This window comes from Corapipo altera, unplaced genomic scaffold, assembly GCF_003945725.1.
Source record: "Corapipo altera isolate COAL_440 unplaced genomic scaffold, ASM394572v1 274, whole genome shotgun sequence".
NCBI classification, from domain to species: Eukaryota; Metazoa; Chordata; class Aves; order Passeriformes; family Pipridae; genus Corapipo; species Corapipo altera.
In genome coordinates this window covers 74,615-94,658 of record NW_020885042.1, presented here as the reverse complement: position 1 = coordinate 94,658, position 20,044 = coordinate 74,615, and the positions used below count along the sequence as shown (strand labels likewise).

The 20,044-nt window shown below is 44.7% G+C and overlaps 1 protein-coding gene across 3 annotated transcripts in view; it reads right to left on the bottom strand.

Annotated features, from left to right (window-relative positions):
* Positions 1–366: 366 nt before the first annotated feature.
* BMP2K (BMP2 inducible kinase) overlaps positions 367–20,044 on the bottom strand; it is a 47,129-nt gene continuing 27,451 nt past the window's right edge. For all 3 annotated transcript variants that reach the window (XM_027668539.1, XM_027668541.1, XM_027668540.1), the window contains 5 exons: positions 19,731–19,826; positions 18,883–19,061; positions 18,326–18,483; positions 15,157–15,270; positions 367–5,802 (listed from right to left, as the gene is read on the bottom strand). In XM_027668539.1, the coding sequence (XP_027524340.1) occupies positions 4,376–5,802; positions 15,157–15,270; positions 18,326–18,483; positions 18,883–19,061; positions 19,731–19,826 (1,974 nt within the window). In that variant the 3' untranslated portion in view covers positions 367–4,375. The remainder of the gene's footprint in view (positions 5,803–15,156; positions 15,271–18,325; positions 18,484–18,882; positions 19,062–19,730; positions 19,827–20,044) is intronic.

The following is a 20,044-nucleotide window of genomic DNA, read 5'->3' as shown; positions in this document are numbered from 1 at the left end:
GGGGAGCATCTCTAGACAAATCTGCTGATAAACTCAGGTTTACAACCTACTGCCACTACTGTTTACTAACCAAGCCCTGCTGCTGCTTCATCTGTTTATTGACCATTTCCATTCTTATTTCAGCTCAACTGAGTAAAATCAGTACAAGTAGCATTCAAAAAACCTGCTTGAGTAAACTACGACTAGAAGGGGGTCAAACCACATAAAAGTTCTGTCTAGAAGTGCAGAGCCAAGTCTACAGCAGTGGCACTGGGAGCCACACACAGCCTGTCTGCAGGAAGGCTTTAAAGAGTAACACTGAACATAAGGAATTCAAAATAGCACGTGATCCACACATTTTTAACCAGTTGGACAAAGCAAGACGACTGAGCAGCAAACACAAGTATTTTAAAACACTTTAAAGACAGTGACACCACAAAAATCACTCAGCAGAAACAGCACTGCTTATAATGAGTAAATCAAAGCCTAAACACAAATACCTCACAATGCAGAGTTCAAGGAGACCTGCAAAGGCACTGTTACCAGGTTTGTTTATTTAACAACTCCAAGGATTTTGACATACATCAGCCTCACAAAAAAGTTAAAAGTTCTCTGTTTAGTGGTACACAAAAAAGCTTTAGAAACTTGAAGTCTAACAAGAAATGGAGGTGTATTTCAGGAAAGTGCACTTCAAAGCTGAATGCCAGCAATTTTAAAGTAGTTTTTATGCTCTTTAGTACTAGGTGATGCCTCAGTCACAACTTTAGCCATACACACAACCTCCTTGATTTCCTTTCAAAATAAGCACTACAGAACAGTAGCACAGCAGCCACCCTTGGCACTTGTTTTTCCCTCACAGGTTTCCCTCATATTCACTCCAAGTCACAAACATGATTGTGGCTGCTGGGTTACCCAAACCACAGCACCTCCAAGGGGTACGTGATGTGTGCGAGCATGTGTATATTTTATATAGACTTCTCATATATAAAAATACACGATATAGGATAAAAAACTCCAGATAAACTCTTATTCTCACAGTAGCAAATACATCAACTTATTTTCACAGTACTTGGTTTAACTAACTGGGACACCCAGAGTGATTAGAAGGTATTTCCTCCAATGCTGGTGCTCACAGGCCCCCACACACACGGGGCAGCCAGAGCAGTTAACTACACACCTCGAGGCCTTTGAGTCCACAGACAAGCACAACTACCTGGCTTTCCTTTCAGTGACCACAACCAAGAAGGGTTTCTTAGTACCCCGGGACAGACTCTCCCCAGCAGTTGATGCTAGAAGGCCTGTGCTTCAGTCCTTCAGCATGCTGAAGGAGAAGCTGTAAAGATCCACGGGGAATTTTGGCCAGAAGGGAAGTGTCAGCCCCTTACCTTGTCACTATTGCCTTCCTGGGCAGCACAGTACATGGCTGCTGCAGCAAGGGCTTCCTTGTGTTTCAGTACGGTCACAGGGTGCTCCACGGTGAGCACACACCCCAAAAAAGGCAAAGGATATCCTGTTCCCTGACAGTCCCACATTCCAACCCCTTTGAATAGTGGATCACGGCTGAAATTAAATCCCAGCTTGGGTTTATTTGTGTATAAACAACATATACTGCACAAAGGCAGCTTAGTGGGGGGCACTAATCTCTCTTCAGTCATAAGAAATGATAAAATAACTTTAGAAACAAAGGAATTGCATTTATACAAAAATCTGTTTGATATCTCAAGTGCAAAGAACGAGGTTTGTTAAGGCCACTAGGAAGCAAATGTCACAGGCCATAACTCATGTGCACCTGAGGTGTTATGCCAGCTTTAGACAAACTGGGATTTACAGTTTGCCTTTGCCTCATCTCAGTTTGTGCTCAACCTCACTTCAGCTTTGCTGTGCTGCAATTTAACCATGTACAGACCCTCTGCCAAAATCCAACCAAACCGCCACACAAGGAAAACCTGCAGCACTCCTCAGCCTGGAGTCTCAGGGCAAACTGATCAAAACCAAACCTATTTCCTTCTATTCTTAATTTACCTGAACGCTTCTGTCCACACCAGGTCTGCACAGCCTTCTCCCTCTGTGTCCAACAGCCACCACCTCTCCTCCCAGGCCCTGGAGCCAAGCCCCAGTGCCACGTGCTCAGTTAACCTTTCCTGTTGCTTTCCCACTGGGAAGGCAGCAGCTGTACGGCTTTGGCAAGGACCAGCCACATTTAGGACCATGGTTTTACTCTCTGCTGTTTTAGTCTCATTTTGTTTCTACCCCCTGCCCCATCTGTCATCTCATTCTGTTCCAAGAGCTCTTCAGGCAAGTGAGTGACAGCTCTGAAGGAAACCAGGGAAGGCAGCTCATAAGCACGTGCAGAGGAAAAAAAAAGAATAAGACAGTTAACCTGAGTATCAGAAAATGCTACAAAACTTGGCGTGTGCTTCTTACAGCCTTTGGCACCAAACAAACAGGTGAGAAGAGCAATAATAAAGTCTAGGAAACTCCTGTGCAAATAGAGTTGAAACATTTCTACTCAGAACCTCCTACGAGCTTAACTTCTAAGCCTGGAAAGGGCACACTGAACCACACTCAGCTGGAATATTCCACTTGCAGCTTGAGAGGAAAATGAAACTGAGGAAGATGAAGGTAGTGATGGTGTATGGATAGCTATGAGCTTCTTTCAGATACCAGGGTGAGGGGAAGCTCTCTCACATACATCCAAGGGAGTACTCGATCAAACTGACCCCAAAAAGGAGTCACATGATTTGTTTTCAATGTGTTTTGAGCAAATATTGTAAGGGATCCACACACCCCCTTCACAGATCTCAGGACCACTGTATAACCAGCAGGAGGCTTAGGGGAAAAAAAAGCACAACCCTGAATATTTCACTTTACCTCCTGTGACAGGGGAGACATAAGGACACCCAACCAACACTGCCATCCTCCATGTACGAACATCCATTACCTCTTCATTGGCATTCAGTGGAGCAGGATATAAAGGTGAGACTTGCCGAGGAACTACCTCCTTCCATGTCCTTGAGGATGGCCGTGGAACCCAGGCAGACTGGGCTGTCCCGAGGGGCGCTGGCTCCAGACAGTGTCCATGGCTCGGCACGAGCCTACACACAGCACCAGCTTCTCTAAAACAGGAATGAAACCCTGTCCTCAGCAGTGCTCACAGTGCCTCCCCACCACCTCATGCCCCCGAGGTCCCAGGCAGCACAACAGGGGGCCTGCTCCTAAGGCTCTGTGGTGTGAATGCAGCTCACTGGTCCAGCAGCCACCAGCTCCTGCTGGGCTGGAACACAGCTGGGAGCAGGGAAGCAAAACTTACAAGAGCATTAATTAGGTTACAGTCATTTCATAAAACTATTATTGTACAAAACAACAGCCTTCAGAGAATACACATTTTCTTTGCAATAAAAATCCAAGAGGAAAAGAAAAGGTATTTTCAGACACAAATCCCAATTTGTAATCCAATCACAGTCACCCCACAGTCAACTGTGCAAGTCAACTAAACACTCTATATGTGCCCAAGGATAAACCAGCCCCTCTTCCAGTGTGCTGAGGAGTCTCCCAAGTGCTGCAAACACTGACTGTGTCCCTGCTGGCTCACTCTCCTACATTCAGGCTTCTCACAAACCAGTATATTTTCTGTATCTTTAGTTTTGACTCTAAATTTCCAGTTTGCTATTTTACATTAATGGCACTTACTGTAAAAAAAGAAATTGACCATTTAGGCACACAAAAAAATAATGTGCCTTTCATCTCTGCAGCTGCATAGATGTCTGCCAGGTCCCAAGCCATAGCTGTGCTCTGGAATTCTGGGCCACAGCCCCTTGAGGACATGGCTGCTTTATCTTTTATGATTAATAAAGGTAGTTTTCACCTAGGAAGCAAAGACTATTTCCAGCAGATAATCTGGATATTAGTATGTCTTGGTTCTTAGGTCTGCTGCGCCTGAAGCACGAAGAACCACTGCAGTTCATCACCCCCCTGTACATATAGAAAACATTTTCCATGTGCTCCCTCTGCCTGTTCCCCTCCACCTCTGCACATTGCAGAGGGACAGAAAGGCAACACCAAAGTGCAGAATGACAGCATGTCCCACAGCCCCCAAGTCAGTGACAGTGATTCATATCCAATTCCTCTTTCCATTCCAGGAGCCATCTGCCATAACAAAATGGGCCTCCTAGTTTGTTTTTTCTATTTTTCAAAAAAAAAAAAAAAAAAAAAGAACACCAGAAACTCCAATCAGAATCAGCCATCATTCACAATTCCATTGTGCAAGTGGGCCATGCCCTGTTGAACCTGAACAAGCTGCACAACCAAGGTCCCTGTCACTTCAACCACATAAATTACTCCACTAAACCTTTATTAAGGGACTTGGAGAGGATGGGGGGGAACCCACTGGAAGCCTTTACTGTTTAGAAGGAAACGGAGCTGCTCCAAATGGATCTAACTCCAGTGCCTGCTGCTGGCTCTGTGCACTCTGCACGACCAGCTCTGTGAAGGGCACCGCACCAAAGTCGTCCGTTTTGAGCCCGTCCCCACCATGAACGGCCCCGTGCAGGGAGCTCTGCCTCGACCTGCCCGCCACGACGACCGTGCCGAGGTCCCCGCGGCTGTCCCCAAAGCCCTGGTGCTGGGGGTGCCGCAGCAGCTCCGGCGGGTGGAAGGGCTTCGCTCCGAAGGGATCCAGCAGACTCTCGTCTGTCTGCAGAGCGTTGGTTCGGTCCTTGCTGTCGGTCAAGGCCACACTGATGTTCTCCTTGGAGTCCGAGATGGTGAGGAACTCGTTGCTGCTCTGGGAGTCCCTGCGTCCCGCCTTCTTGTGCCGGCGGGCTCGCTCCGGGGTGCGGTAGCTCGGCTTCAGCCCCTTCTTTGTGGTGGTGGGGGTGCCGTGGTGGCGCTTCCCGTTGCTCTTGGACACCTCCTGCTTCATGCGCCGCTGCCGGGAAGACAGTTTCTGCAGGTTCCGCTGCTGCTTCACCTTCTGCTGCTGCTGGCTCCCTGTGATCTCCTCAAAAGGAACCAGCCCAAACAGGTCCTCTCTGCTCCCAGCAGACTTGGGGAGAAGGGACGGCTGGAACGGGGTGCAGCCAAAGATATCCACGCTCCGTGGAGACGTGGGGGAGAGCAGAGGCTCTGTTCCCAACACCTGCCCGTCTTGCTGGGGCACCTTTTTGCTGAAGGGGGCTTTTGTGAAAACATCAAAGTCGTCCTGGTCCTGGGCCAGGCTGGGAAAAGCTGTCTGAGAAGAAACATCTTTGTCCATCTTCTCTCTTGCGTGAGGCTGCAGGGTGAAAAAGGGCACAGCCCCAAACACATCGACTTCTTGGCCAGGGTTGATCACAGTGCTTGGCACCTCAGCTGAGGATGTGTGCATTGAACTGGGTTCCTGGATTTCACTGCTGCCCACACCGTCTCTGAACCTACTGCTCAGGAGCCCTTCCACTGATTTTTGCTTGGTACGGTCAGAATCAGAGTCAGAGCTCTGCTTCTCTTCCTCCTCTTCCTCCACCTCTTCCTCAGAGTCCATGAGGAGAGGGCGGTGGCCTAAATTCTCTGGTTCTGTATCATTGTCATCATTGAAGTCTCCGTTCTCCCCTTGCAAGACTTCTTCATCCTCCTGTTCTTCTTCTTCCTCGCTGCTCTTGGGAGAGGGAGGGTCAGATTCAAAATCACTCTCTGACTCCTCACCACCTTTTGTCACGTGTCCCTCTGCACTTTTCCTCCCTGGCCGGGGATCTCTAAATGCATGGCTCAGTTTTCCAGCTTTGGTTGGGGTTCCTAGGTTATTTCCTTGATTGCTGGCTGAGTTATCCACTTGTTTTCCAGGGGAACCTGCAGGTCCAAAGAAAAAAGCAAAGAAAAAAGAACTTAAACCAAAGTCAACACTTACTCCACACTCTCCACAGCCACACATGGCAGGAGCTGATGTAAACACACATATCCTGTACTTACTGAGGGGAATGAGTTAAAAACAGATGTAATATTTCTAACAATGCTCACAGAATCAATAGTCAGAGTTGCCAGCTTTACTCCTAGAGCACAGGGTGCCTGGAAATACAGTACCAGTACTTTTGGGGCACGGAAGAGGGACCAAAGGACACAAATGACCTCCCGAGACACCTTTTCCAACACACTCACTGTGCAGCTGCTCCTCTCCAGGGAAACACGAGCCAACAGCATGGAAAAACTAATTTTTATTTTTATTTTTTTTTATCAGTTATTTCTGGTAGTGCTTCTGCTTTGACAAGTCTGCTCTTACAAGCTTAGTGCTCTAGTCATGAGGACAGCCCATTCTAACTTCCAGTGTGGCAAATGAGGCACAAAGAGCTCTTGCTACCCCTGGAGTTTGAGAGCAGTGCTTCCCACTTTGTGTCTAAATAGGATTCATCAGCTCAGCTTCTCTATAGCAAGGAAATTTAGGTATTCATTTTACTCTGACAGCTTCCTCCCCACTATTCACTGACAACTAGAGCTAAAAGAACAATTCACTGATGAATCGATTGTGGGGTGGTTGCCTTGGGAATTCTGGGAGCAGTAGAAAATTTGCAGCAGTAAAGAAAAGAGATGGCAAGAACAGGCAGAGCAGGAAACGCTGCCCAGTGCCCCGGCACAGGTCTCATCACTCAGCAGGCCAAGTCTGTCCCTGTGTCAGAGCCCCATGCTGGGCAGAGATGTTTTCAGGAGCCTTGGATTTCTATCACAAAGAAGGAGTAGGAGGAAAAGCAATGCAGTCTCAGCTGGAAGGTACATTTGCTCTTAAGATACCCTTTTCTCTCAGACACAGATCACCCTGGGCCACGCTGCTTTAAGGAGCAGTGAGAATTCCCCTCTTGGCAGGCACAGAGCCACTCCCAAGATGTGTGCAGTCCTGCCCAGGGAGGCCCCCACAGGCACCTCGGCTGTGGGGACAAGCTCCTCACATCTCCAGTGTGTGACACCAGCTGGGGACAGGGGCTGCTCCTGCCACACAGTTCTTCGTGAGCTCTACCCACAGCACTGCACTGGACTGCAGACCCTCCCACCAAAACCAGCACCTTCCACTTGTGGCTTCGTTATACAAATACTGGAATTTAACTGACTCCACGTGTTAACAGGATTGAGAAAGCTGAGGATGCCTCTGGGCACCAGCTATTTCTACAATAAAGATCCTCAGCCAGAACCCAGCCTATAACACTCTTCTTCTTGCAATATACAAAATAATCCCAGCTAATTCTTCCCTCCACAAAGAAATTAGCATGCAACTTTCAGGCCAAGTCAGATTCTTTTCTTTCTATGCTTTAGTTTAGACCAGAAAACAGTGTTTTACAGTAGCATTTTCTCCTTTTTCCAAGGGAATCAACATCAAATTTCCTCATCCACCAGCTACTTGGTTCCTTTGCCATTACACTTGAAATAATCAAAATTCGGCAGCAATACAATTTATGTATGGATTTAAAAACAAGATGACCAGAATGACTGAAAACATCAGGTGATTAGGGCTTTGAGCTGTTTCTTCTTTGCTTATGGTGTCAGATTGCTTCTTATCTACTGTAATTTTAAATGCTACATATTTGCTTTACCCACTAAATTAGAATCTGGATTATTTTGCTGCTTACTTGAGATTTCCCAAAGGTACAGCCTTCACATTGCACTATAACCCCCAGCCTCCAAATCCTGCTGTTTCCAATATTTACTGAAACATTCATGTTAGCATAAACACAAATAGATTTAAAAGGAAATATTTCTAGGTTAGATGTTAACAACACCTACACAACAAACCCCCCCAAACATTTTCTATATGTCAATATCCAGGAGTTTACACTCCCAAGCAACAATTGAACCTTTGTATATAATTTTAATACACAGAAAACAATTTATAAAGTGGTTTATTTCTTTTTAAGGGAAGAACTGAACCATAGTTTATCTAGTATACCTGGTTTCCCCAAAGTCCTATTATTATTTGTTAAATGCTGCCACACACAACCCCTGGACAACAAACTGCAAAAGGCACTGACAAGATAAAACCCACTCCAACCTCTACCAACAGCCACTGACTCACTGACCACATAACTTAAGGTACACAACGTGTGCCTCTCTGTACCAGACCTCTCCAGTACAGCAAACAGGACTTGTCAGCACTTGGCAAAGCACTTGGAGCAGTTTCCCACCCCACACTCCAGGCACTGGCACACCAGCCACTTCAGCACCTCCACAGCCCCACCTGTTATTCTCAACTGTTATTCCTGCTAATGAATTTGGGAGTCAGGCATCCAGACAACCCAGTCTTTTGGCAATCTGTATTAGCAGCCTAAGATTTCCACTCAAGTCTAGCAACTCCCACCTCTAGAGAAACTGGGATGAAGGCAGGAATGACTCATTCAGCAATCCCACTTGTTGGAGATGTGGGTCCCCAGCAAAGACAGAGCCCACATGCTTGCTGTGTACAAAGTCATGTGTTTTCTCTGTGCACTTGCAGCTCTGAACCACTGTCCGAGGAAACGCTGAGCACCTTCCTCCCTGACAAGAGGCAGAGGCACAGAGGTGCTTGAGTAGCTAACAAGAGCACTGAAAGTTTGGCATACTCATTCATTTTTACAGTACCTTCCCCACAGCAATCTGTTCTTGTCACTTTTGCAGCCTCTTGTTCTACAGGGGGCAGTGGGGCAAAGCCACTGCACACTGGATATAGCACACACCAGCCCTGGTGCTGGCAGCAGTGAGGCAGCAGCAGGAAAAGGAAGCCCAACATGTCCATTTTGTAAGCGTGTGCCCCCAAAAGAGAAAACTATCCAAAATGTCTCCATTCAGAGGCCACTGAAAATATTACAGGAATACTTCTTTATCCAGATATAACATCCTCGTAGCACAAGGCAAGGAGTGCCTCTGAGCTCATCAGTGGTTTCTGAACAGGGTTTCCAAATCCCTAGCTTTTCAGGAGATTCCTCCTTATCCATCATTTCTGACAGTTATGGATGTGACCTGTTTATGGCAGCAGCAGCAATCAATGTCTATGTACTGTACAGCCTGAGAATTACCCACCCGTGATCACAAACTCACAACCTGCACTAACAGTTCACCATTAGCAACGTTTCAGAACCAGCACCCCATGTATGACCCTACACAGATGCTGACAGCAGGAAAGCCAGTGGCACACATCAGATAGTGCCGTGAGCAACAACTGCTCCTGTTACATGGGGTTGAAAAAACACGTGTATTCCGAGGGGTATTTCCAGAGTGGTGACCTCACTGCTCCCCCATCGGTGTCTGTCAGGAAAGAGCAAGTGTCTTGCTTTATTCCTCAGTCTGTGTGGAGGTGTTGGAAACAACCAGAGCCATCTGCCTCCAAGATACTCGTCTTCAACACTTCTAGTCCTACCTGGCCAACCTTCAGGAACAAACCCTCTCTGCATGCACCTTCACACCCGCAGTGGCTTCAGGTTAGCCTCAGGAACAGGAAGAAAACTGGTGTCAAATCCAAACCAAAGAAACAAAAATATCCTCTCTAGAACTATTGGGTTTTATATCATGACAGGAAGAGTTTGGTTTTCTACACTTCAGCTGTCCCTTTTCTCACTGCTAAAGAAGTTAGCAAATGAAATAAAGAGCACTATACACAGAAACAATGCCCCAAAATGGAAAATCTCCTGCTTAATGGCAATTTAATGCTCTGGCCAAACAGCTTTCCTAACTGAGGGGTTGTGTCATGTTGATTTCATGCCCTCTTCTCAGGCTGCCCTGCTGCAGACACTGTTCAGATACATATTTATACCGAAATGCTGCACACTGGTCAGTAACATCTGTTTGCAATGTGCTGTTCAGATTACCACACTTCTAATCAGGTTTGTGGCTTGTAGCAAACAATTGTTCTTTGCTCAAATGCGAGCCAGGTGGAACATCTTTAATCATATAAGAAGATCCCAATCTTCAAGGAAATTTTCTGATGTTCTTTTTCGAGACACAGGATTATAAGAGGATGAATTCCCTCTAACAACTGCAATAATTACATGCCTTCTGCTGGCCCCTCATTTTAGGGTATTGCGGGGGTGGCTCAGGAGTGGGGCATAAGAGCTTTAAGCTTCCTTGGAATTGGGAACATACTGCCACCATCATTTCAGAACAATTTGCCACATGTCAGCCCAAGGATTACCCACGGGCTGCAACTAAATCTGCACCAGTTCTCTGACCAGAGCCAGGCCAGCAGCTGCTCAGCACTGTAATGGATTTACACTACTTACCACCTTTATTTTCAAGAAAAACAAAAAATGGGAGAAAACCACACTTCTGCCTCGCCTACTGCTGACATTTCTTTTCAATAATTAGTCTAAAGGTTGAAATGTGTCATAAAAGGAGTGAAATGTGTGCATGATTGTTCGAAAAAAAACCAAACCAAAAAAACTCCCCACCGAATCTCTTTGCAGAGAAAAAGCAAATTCCTGGCAGAGCCCACACGTATAATTTATACTAGTGATGGGTGGATAATTTCAAGTTACTTGGGAAGTGTTCTCTGGAAAAGCTGAAGTCTAAAGACTATCTTGATACAGGGAACCTGTATCCAGCAAGCAGTACCAATACCTGAAACTGGAGCCCAGGAGAGGATATAGAGTAACATTTCAGCGAGTACAAATATTGATCTGAACTGAATTTAACTGCTGAGTTAGCTAAATCTGGAGCACTCTACAACAGCCATATCACTGTGCAGGTCTGGGTGTCTTAATAATCCAGGACATCAATTGCCAAACAAACACAACCTGGTGGCATGAGCTGTTAGGTGCTGTCACAGTGGCTCAAGTCTTCTTGTTTCTCCTGTTCAGATGTCTGTAGTTTCTTTTTCAGCTCTAGCGAGCTGTGTTGCGATTCAAGGCCCAGACTGCACAGTGGTCCCAAGGCTCCACAGCTATGGTACAACACTTGCAGTGCTCTGAAACCCTGTTCCAAGCAGTACACGAAACAACTACATCAGTAGTCATCACCAGAGTTTCTTCATGCCAGAACATCACTCTTCTGCTGTGATATGGTGAATGCTCATCATCAGCTACTGCAGCAGGGTCTTTTCAGGGACATGTTGTTTTCAAGGCCCCGGATCATTCCCATGGCACTGCCGCCAGGCACACAGACAGCTGGTTTTCTGCAAGATCCACACAGCTGGCACAACACACATCACACCACAAAGCCCCTCTTATTCCAAGATATCTAAAATCACCATTTGCAGACATCACTGCGTCTCTGGGTGCAGGAAGTCTGGAAGTCAGAAGGAAGCTGCTATGGAACTGAACTCGCTTTTATCCCCAGTCTCTGCACAGTGAACAAGGCTGCAGTGGCTGGGAAGGGGTTATCTGTGGAGGTTACAAAAGCCAAGTGACTCAATGGAGAAGTACCACATCTAGAGCCCAAATGAGTTTTAAAACATTCAGTAGAACAGTTAATGAGAGGGCCTGAATCAGAGCCTTATCCCAGTAAGGCAGGCCAGGAGACAGTTCATGCAGAGTCTCCACAGGGCCCAAACACCTGTCAGACAGCTCCAGGTCAGCACTGGCAAACATATACCAGGCAAAGTTCCCAACACCTCCACTTCACACAGTCCATCCACATCATTGAGTGTTACCTCAAGTCTTGTATTACTTCTTTGGATGTCAGTATTAAGCTGAGAGAAGCAAAAGGCAATCTAGCCCAGTTTCATCCCCCAAAGAATTGGTGTGAACAAAACCTAAGATGGCAAAAGGTCACTTAGTAAAACTCAACAGCAAACTGTACTGTATTTATGACATTTCCTTCTCAGCATGTAGAAATAGCTTAAAATGTGTCTTGCCTGAGTTTCTGAAACACTCAACTTGATGTTAACAAATGAACACAAGTTGGTTAATGGACACTTGAACCAAAAGCTTCCATTCCAAAATGCTGACGACAGGACACAATTTTTTACAATTGTCACCATTCGGTGTTTCAGGCATTCCAGAACCAGGATCTGTTTTCCACATGGCAAGTGCCTAAGTGCCTCAGTGCTGGCTATTCATCTGTGCTTTCTTCTCTCTTTTTCATAAGAAGTTTGCAATGCCACATTTGTTTCTAGCAGACTGAGCACTGGAATGCTTTCCCAAGCCAATTTTCCAGTCATCTCAAGTCCTAAGACATTATTTTCCACAAACATTCAGACATAAGTTAGTGTATGTAGCAAGTTTACATGCAGTGCTTGTGAGGACACTTTTAACAGGATACACACCAAGTGCTTCCACGCTGCTTCCCTCTCCACCAGCCCAAGAGGACCCCAAATACCACATCAGGTGGTTTCACACCCCATGTGCCCTCTGGGCAGCATGCCTGGGGTCACACATTGTTGCTGGTTCTCCATTCCCAGTGGACAAGAGTAAGTACAGAAGGTCTGACAGATAAGCAGCTGTAGTCCATCCAGTTCCAGGTTTTCTTCTCTGGTGATCCTTGCAGCAGTGCCAGTCTGAAAGGCACTCTCAGTTCCACAGGGAATATCCCACAATTCACAGCATATCAAAATATATCACAATTCACAGCAGCCCATGGACTTCTCCAGCAATGATCAAAGTTTTCTAATTCCAACCCCTGCATCTCCCTTGTATCACATTCCCAGACACACGTAAACATAACTGGTGACACTTATTTTGCCCAAGTACCACCACTTGGTGTGAAGTTAAGTCAAAAAACAGCATGTGATTTTCAGCTTTTTGCTGTCACCTCACATCAGACAACAGGAAGTAGTTGCTGCTTTCAGTAGAGAACCCTTAAGCCTCCAAAACCAAAGAGATCCTCTGGGTGACTCTACTCAGCCACAGCTCACATACACCATTTATACAACAGACCTATGTCACAGCAAAGAAAACCAAGCAGAAAAATAACCACCTGGGAGTCAGAACTGTGGCCAAGACAGTAGAACACGCTTGCAATAAGAGCTGTCACTTTTCAATAAAGTCAATTTTATTTTCATTAAAATGCTGTGTTTATAGCATCAACATTTCATCCCACTGTAATCCAGCAAGTCAGAACTCAGCAGTCAGAACCCTGGGCAAACAGTGCTAACACACTCCTCATTGGCTCCGAGACGTGTCACAGTAAGGAAAGGACACTTGTACTCTAACAAGGTTCAGAGTCTCTCACCCAAACGCTGGAATTGCACTCAACATATTAATCTCCTGCCCCACTTTCCATGCAGTCACCTGCTCTTGGATGACACCCTGAGTAAGGTACACACGTGGTTTACTTCTGTTACATCTTTTACAATTACAAGGAACAAACTTGAAAGAACATGTTACATAAGAATCTTAAGGACAAGAGGAAATCAAAACATTTGGGACATTTGTCAACTTTGCCCTAGAAAGCCCTCAATGAGCAATGAAATATGTCTAAGTGAACAGCATTCTCCTTTTCTTAGTTGTCTTACAACACCTCATTTCAAGACATTACCAAGAACGGTTCAAAGTGGAACAAAAATCAGCTTAAAATACAAATCATTACATTTAAAGATTTATTGTGTCAGAGATTTTTACTAAGTGCAGTTTCACTGTCAACACATAATTAACAATATCTTCCTTGAAATCAAGCCAGTATGTACTCTTGTTTAAGTGCCAGTTACAAGTCCAGAGAAAAAAGGTTACCGAAAAATGCCCGATTTTTTTTTTTCCAATGCTACAGGTACCAGTTCCCAAACTGGCTCAGCATGCCCCAAGCACTTTGGTTTTTCAGCCATGACTGAATTGGTTTTTCCAGGCCTTAACAGAAGGCATCTCTCCTTTATTTTTCAGTATGTCAAGAATTAAAACTTGGATTCAAAGTAACAAAGATTAAGACACAAAACATAATACAGCGAGGGCATTCCTTACAGTCCAAGCTATTTTATAACCAACTGAAAAAACCAGCAATGAGCAGATGCACTTCCAAGATCTCAGGTGAGGAAAGCAATAAAACAACCTCTGGACACAATGGCAGGAATACTCGGCAGGTGACTGAGCACCTGATGGTCCCCATCTCACATCAAGTATAACCACCCTGTCAGGGAAAACCCTCCCCAACAGCACCTATAGGGCAAACCCTTCTTTACTTAAATGGCTTTCATGTGGCACTGATCTACTGGGCATGAACAAGATGACTGAAGGCAAACTTGTCTTGTCCAGTGAGCAGAACAAAACCACAAACGCAGAGCACAGTATTAGACCAAACAGAATGAATTCAAGTCCAACAACAGGAGCACACAGGGGTGCTGTGGGGGATTTTGACCAATGGCTTTGCAGAACATGTTACCCTGCTCACCCAACACTATGTGCAGCACAGGAACACCTGTGAGCACTAAGCAGCCCTAGTAGAGGATCTCCAAGAATGCGAGATCCAACTGAAAGAAAACACGGATAACTTCGGTTGACCCCAACTGATTTATTTTAAGGCACATTACCTGAGCTTTTGAACTTCTGTAAGAACAGTCTTTAAGAGTCATATTAAGGCACCTTTGTCACACAAGAACTCTCAACAAAACTTCAGTAAGCACCAAAGTGGCTCCAGAAGTGACTGAAGCTGTTTTTAACATTTAACTATCACATAGGCTTTACTTTGTCACAGGTACCAAAATAAATATTAAAGTGCTGATCAACCAAATGTGAAAACTGTTGATTTAGCTGGACCATGATGCAGTTTCCCAGTCACAGTCAATGCCCACATACCATGTTAGTTTTACTTCCATCCAAGGTAAAAAAAGATCAAAGCTGAACTGAAAGGCAATAATGAATGTCCACCCTCCTCTCCCCGTGTAGAGACAACAAAATGTTTGGGTTTGACTCAATTTGTACCAAAACTGTGCATTAAATGCAGCAGAAGCTTACAGTCTGGAGAACTAACTACAGAAACAGTGTGAGTAAGAAGCAGACTACAGCGAAGTGGCAGAATTTGGCCTTAGCAAGTAATTTGCCTTCAGCAAAAGCACTTGTGGTTCTACACTGGTCCAGGGGAACTGCACTGCTAAGGATACACAGTATCACCATACAGGCACCAGAGCCAGATGCACAAGTGGTTTTTCATTGGAGGTAATTAGCATAATAATAAAAAAAAAAATCTCTTTAGCCCGAGTGCTTTCAGGAGGCAGTTGATCCCTCAACCACTCTTTGGTGGTTTAACTTCTGTGCACACTCTGACACATACATGTACATGTGTGTACACCTATAGCTACAAGGTAATCATGTCACAGGTGTAACTTGCCTTGGTGAGCAATGAAAGGAACAGAACCAAAGGGATCTTCAGGAGGACTTTTCTGTGGAGCAGAATGTGGCTCCACATTCTTATCTGAAGATGCTCTCCTGTCCACCAGCCTGTCTGTAAAAAACAAAATGAAACAGAACAAAAAATAAAGTAAAGTAAAATAAAAATGGCAGGTCTTATGCCTATGCAAGGTATGTGCTGCACAGGGTGAGGGAATAATAAACTCTCTATTAGGGGTTTTTGACAGGTAAAAGCCCAGTTGGCCCAGGCAGTTCCTTCCCATTGTGCAGGCTGCAGAGGGGACGGGCAGAGCACTTGGGAGACTGCACCCACACTTGTCTCTGTTGGAGCACCGGAGTGACCCCTGGCCTAACAACCACATTTGTGTGACTCAGTGGAAGCTGGGCTGCTGTCCTCCCAGCGAGACAGCACACTCCTTTTCTTGGCTCCCAGCTCTGCACAGATTATTAAGTGGTTACAGAAGCTGTTTAAGAAATCCACTTCTTCACAGTGCTGTCAGAAATTCAGCATCACCTGTTGCTTCTGTCCCATCACTGAGTGATGATAACAGCAGAGAAACAGCAGTGCACACAAGAACACAGAGTTCCAACCTGTCACTCCATATCACAGAGGTGCTCCATTCAGACACCTCCATGCAGCTGCACCTTGCCCTTAACTGTAACTGCCATCTTTCTACTGGGAAAGCATTCACCAAGTGTGAGCAAGGTATCATGATCTGGGAGTTAGAGCCCTTTTACAGAAGTGATGAATCATCCCAGCAATACCCCCATCACTGCGCACAGTGACATTAAGCCACTCAACCCCTGAAATCCAACAGTAATATCAGCCTGACAAAGTGTGACAACATCTTGATCCTCTAACAAAGGCTGTGTATATTTGATTACTGATGTGTTACTGTCATGAGCACATCAGCTTTAAAAGTATTTGACAGATTAAGAAACATCTTGAATTTATGTGTGAAGCATCAGCTCAACAATATAAAGTAGGCTTTTGAAAGGGGTGAGAAAGGGTTTATGTTTTGAATGCTACTCAGCACCATATGACATGGCAAAAAGACAAACTTACATAACAGTAGGAGAGTTGTGAAGTATGGCACAGCAATTGGGTTTAGTAATAGAAAAATATAACCATTTATCAGACCTGTATCTGCACTTCTCCTTTCTCTAGATGGCAAAAAAATTGCTTAGTAAACAACAGTCTTTTTCCCTCAAAAGAGATAACCTACACCTAAAAAGAGCTCACCCTTGAATCTTAATTCAGACCTGAGGAAATTCCAGGAAGTATTATACAGTTAAAGACAATTTTATAGGTCCAAGCCTCAACTGTACAATCCATCCGCCAATTTCTCATTATTCCAGCTAAGGTTGATAAAGTACCAGTGGACAAAGTCTATATATTTCTGCTTTGGCTGCAGCAAAGGCATTAACACTGAGATAAGCTCATTAAGGCTATTGTGCCCAACATGATACCAAAATACAAACAGCCTTAATACCAAAAAACCCAAGTCAGAAGGTCCTTAAAGGCTGTGACGTGTGTATCAACACACACAGATACCAACTACCACTGCTCTCCCTGCTCTGGGCCTCACACAGACACCAAGCCCCAAGGCCTCCGAACCACTGTTAACTGCAGCCCACCCCGTACAAACAAGCCTGCCATCTAGTGTGCTGCTGCTCAAAGCAGTCATGGCTTTTCATTTTGAAAAGTTCTGTATTCAAGTGACTAGTAAACCTAATGCTGGTTGCTATGAAGCAGAATGCTGCTGTTGACTTTCTGGATCCAGTGTATGAAGTGTGTTATCACACCCAGCTCTCCTGTGCACTGAATTACCTTGAAGAGGTGAGCCCCAAACAAGCCTCAGTTAGTGTGGTCTTTGGCACTTTTATTTGTGCACAACTTGTGGGTTAACCAAGCCCATCTCAAACTTACCATCCCCAGTCCAACAGTTACAGATTCTGACGGTGGGTAATGTACTGACCACCTGCTACAAACTAACCTGCTCTGGACTCTAGAGTGGATTATTTTGAATGACTGAAGGCCTCATGTGGAAGCAGTATGCTTAAAGACATTCAATTCCACTCCTGAATCAAATCCTAAACTTGGATTTGGAAGGTGTGCTCATTTTTAAGCTGGTACATTAGCCATTACCCAGCTAGCAGTAAGTAATTGTACTGTGAAATGTGTGCAGGCTACTTTTATATCTCAAAAGTAAGTCTTAATTGATAAACATAATCAAGAACTATCAACTAGAGTTTCACAAACAAACCCACTCAGTTACTTTCCTTAAGGACTAACAAGTAGTGTGCACATCTTGTTCAATTACCTTCAAGGACATGGGAATCCAAGAAGAAAGACCCAGCTAAAGGCAGAGGTGTTCTTTAATTGCTTGAAATTCAACTTTACTGCACATTTAATTGCAAGGAACTTGCTGACAGAGAGCCAAGCATGCACAAGCTGTTTTTTGATGCTGTCACATCTTCCAAGTCCCACTGATAAATCTGATCTCAACAAAATCAGTTATAGGAAGAGCATCTAACAAGCATGTGTTAAGCAATTAAGAAGAGGAAGTAATTCCAAGTAAAAACCATGGAGATAACTGACTTCAAGAGGAAAAAGTTTATTCAACTATTGCCATATCAGAACAATAAAGCAGCCCTTACATTTAGCCACTCATCAGAAAGGACATTACAAAACATTAACATAATGTAATAGATCAATTTTCTTTCAGGCATTTTCAAAGGACATATCAGACCCACACAATCTTCTGCTCTGGTGTGCAAGAAAAAAGCTGGAAAGGAATAAAGCAAGCAGCCAAACTTCTGTTCCCATCTGACAACAAAGCTCTGCTGTTGAGAGCCTCTTGACAGTGAAGGTGACACAAGCAGCAGCATTGAAGAGCTATGACAGTACCATTTCTGCAGTAACTGAGCCAGTAACTACCAGTTTGAGACGGCGAGTTCCTATTGCACACATTTTCAGAAAGGAAAAGGAAGGGAAGAAGACAGGCCCAACTGTGCCCTCAAATGCTCAGAAAGAATGTTCTGTACACAGCCCGCACGGCCCTTGGACAGGCAGGTGTTGGAACTGCTGAGCAACTACAGAGCCCTCATTTACTGGGAAGCAAAGTAAGCCTTCAAGCGTCCCTTACTTGATCTCAGCAGGTCAAACTCTCTGTCCAGCAGCTCCTCCTCTGTCAACTTGGAAAAATTGTCCTCTCCAAATGGGTTCCAGCCTGACATGTCAGGCGGGTTATTGATGCTCTGCTTTGGGTAACCAGTAATTGCTTCAGCATCAGGAATACCTGACCTGTAAAGTCAGTTCAAGGAAGCAAAGAAAGAAACATGAACAGGATTATTTATCAGGGTCAAAATCTGAGACATGCTTCATTAAACCAAAACACTACACAGAAGGAACACATATCCATTAACAGTTCATCTCAAAAGCATCTGAAAGCTACCTTAAGGGAAATCTAGTAAGAACCTATATAAACATATAACCTAGTTCATAACATCAGTGAAACTGGACAAATCTGGGTTTTTCTTTATTTTCAAATCATAAAGGAACGGGGGTTTTATTCCACATACTGTTGTTCATAAGAATTCACAGGAAAGTCATTATTTATTACCCTTTATTAAGCAGTGCTAATCACAGTTAGTAATATAAGTCATAGGAAACCCCTAAGCATACCTCAGCCAGAACACTCACCTGCTTGTAGGATGGGGAGGATCTGCCAGTGTTCCAGCATGCACTGGGAGTGAGCCAGGGTAGGAGATTAAGGCTGGTGCAAAGTCTTGTGGAGAGGTGATGTATTCAGGGGACTGTGCCTGCTGTGACCGCTGCTGGGCCAGCATCTGCTGCTGCAGGAGAGCCTGCTGATACTGCACCTGGGGGCAGCAGGGTTGTGTTAGCAAAACACACACGGGCTGGGTCCATCTCTTCTGCCCACTCACAGTACTGGACCTGCAGCCAAACAACCACCCACCACTCCAGAACATGAGGGTGCAAAGAAACTGCTCCAACAGGTCAGTAATACTGGTCCTCTTTTCCAGCCTATTACCACTTAGCTTTTTAAAATTACTGCAGCCTAAGTATATGCTACTGCACAGCACAGCATACCCAACACTTAATTAGTAATCACAATTTCAGGATAATTTCTCCTGATTTTTAAAAAAAAAAACAGGGTATGCCAGTTAGTTCCTCTTGCTCTTCAGTTAAGAATTTCATATCACTGTGTCATCTGTCACTTTGTAGTATAATGTAATTGTTGCTGTGGTCACTACTGCAAACCTTAAGCACCAATTGTTTCAAATTAGCATATACCTACTTATAAAGTTAGAAATATATCCCATCCAATTAATACACAACTGCAACTCCAGATTAGTTTGGGTAAATTCCCCCACTGAATACCATTTCAGATCCCCATCTTCACACTATTTACCACGCCCACACCTCATTATAACTACTCACACCCTTCTCTCACTTCATCTACACAACAGACTTACAAACACAGCCCACATTTTCAGATTGTACCCTCTGTTCCACTCGTGACATACCATGGCAGGATACTGTGACTGGGCAGGCTGCTGCTGGTACACAGACTGCAGCAACAGCTGCTGCTGGACCATCTGCTGATGTACTGCTTGCTGATACTGGAGTTGAGAAGGAAAAAACAGCTTTGAGAAGTCATGACCCCCTTCAGAAACAGCCAGATATTCAAAAGAAGCATCAATTAAAAATATCACTTTTGACTCCACAGCATTTTTCAGTTTAGATACCACGTAACAAAGAACCAGCTTGCAATTCAGTCACTGCATTTTAATCATTCTGTTTGGAGGCTTTTTCCTTCCCACCTCCCCATTTTTAACAA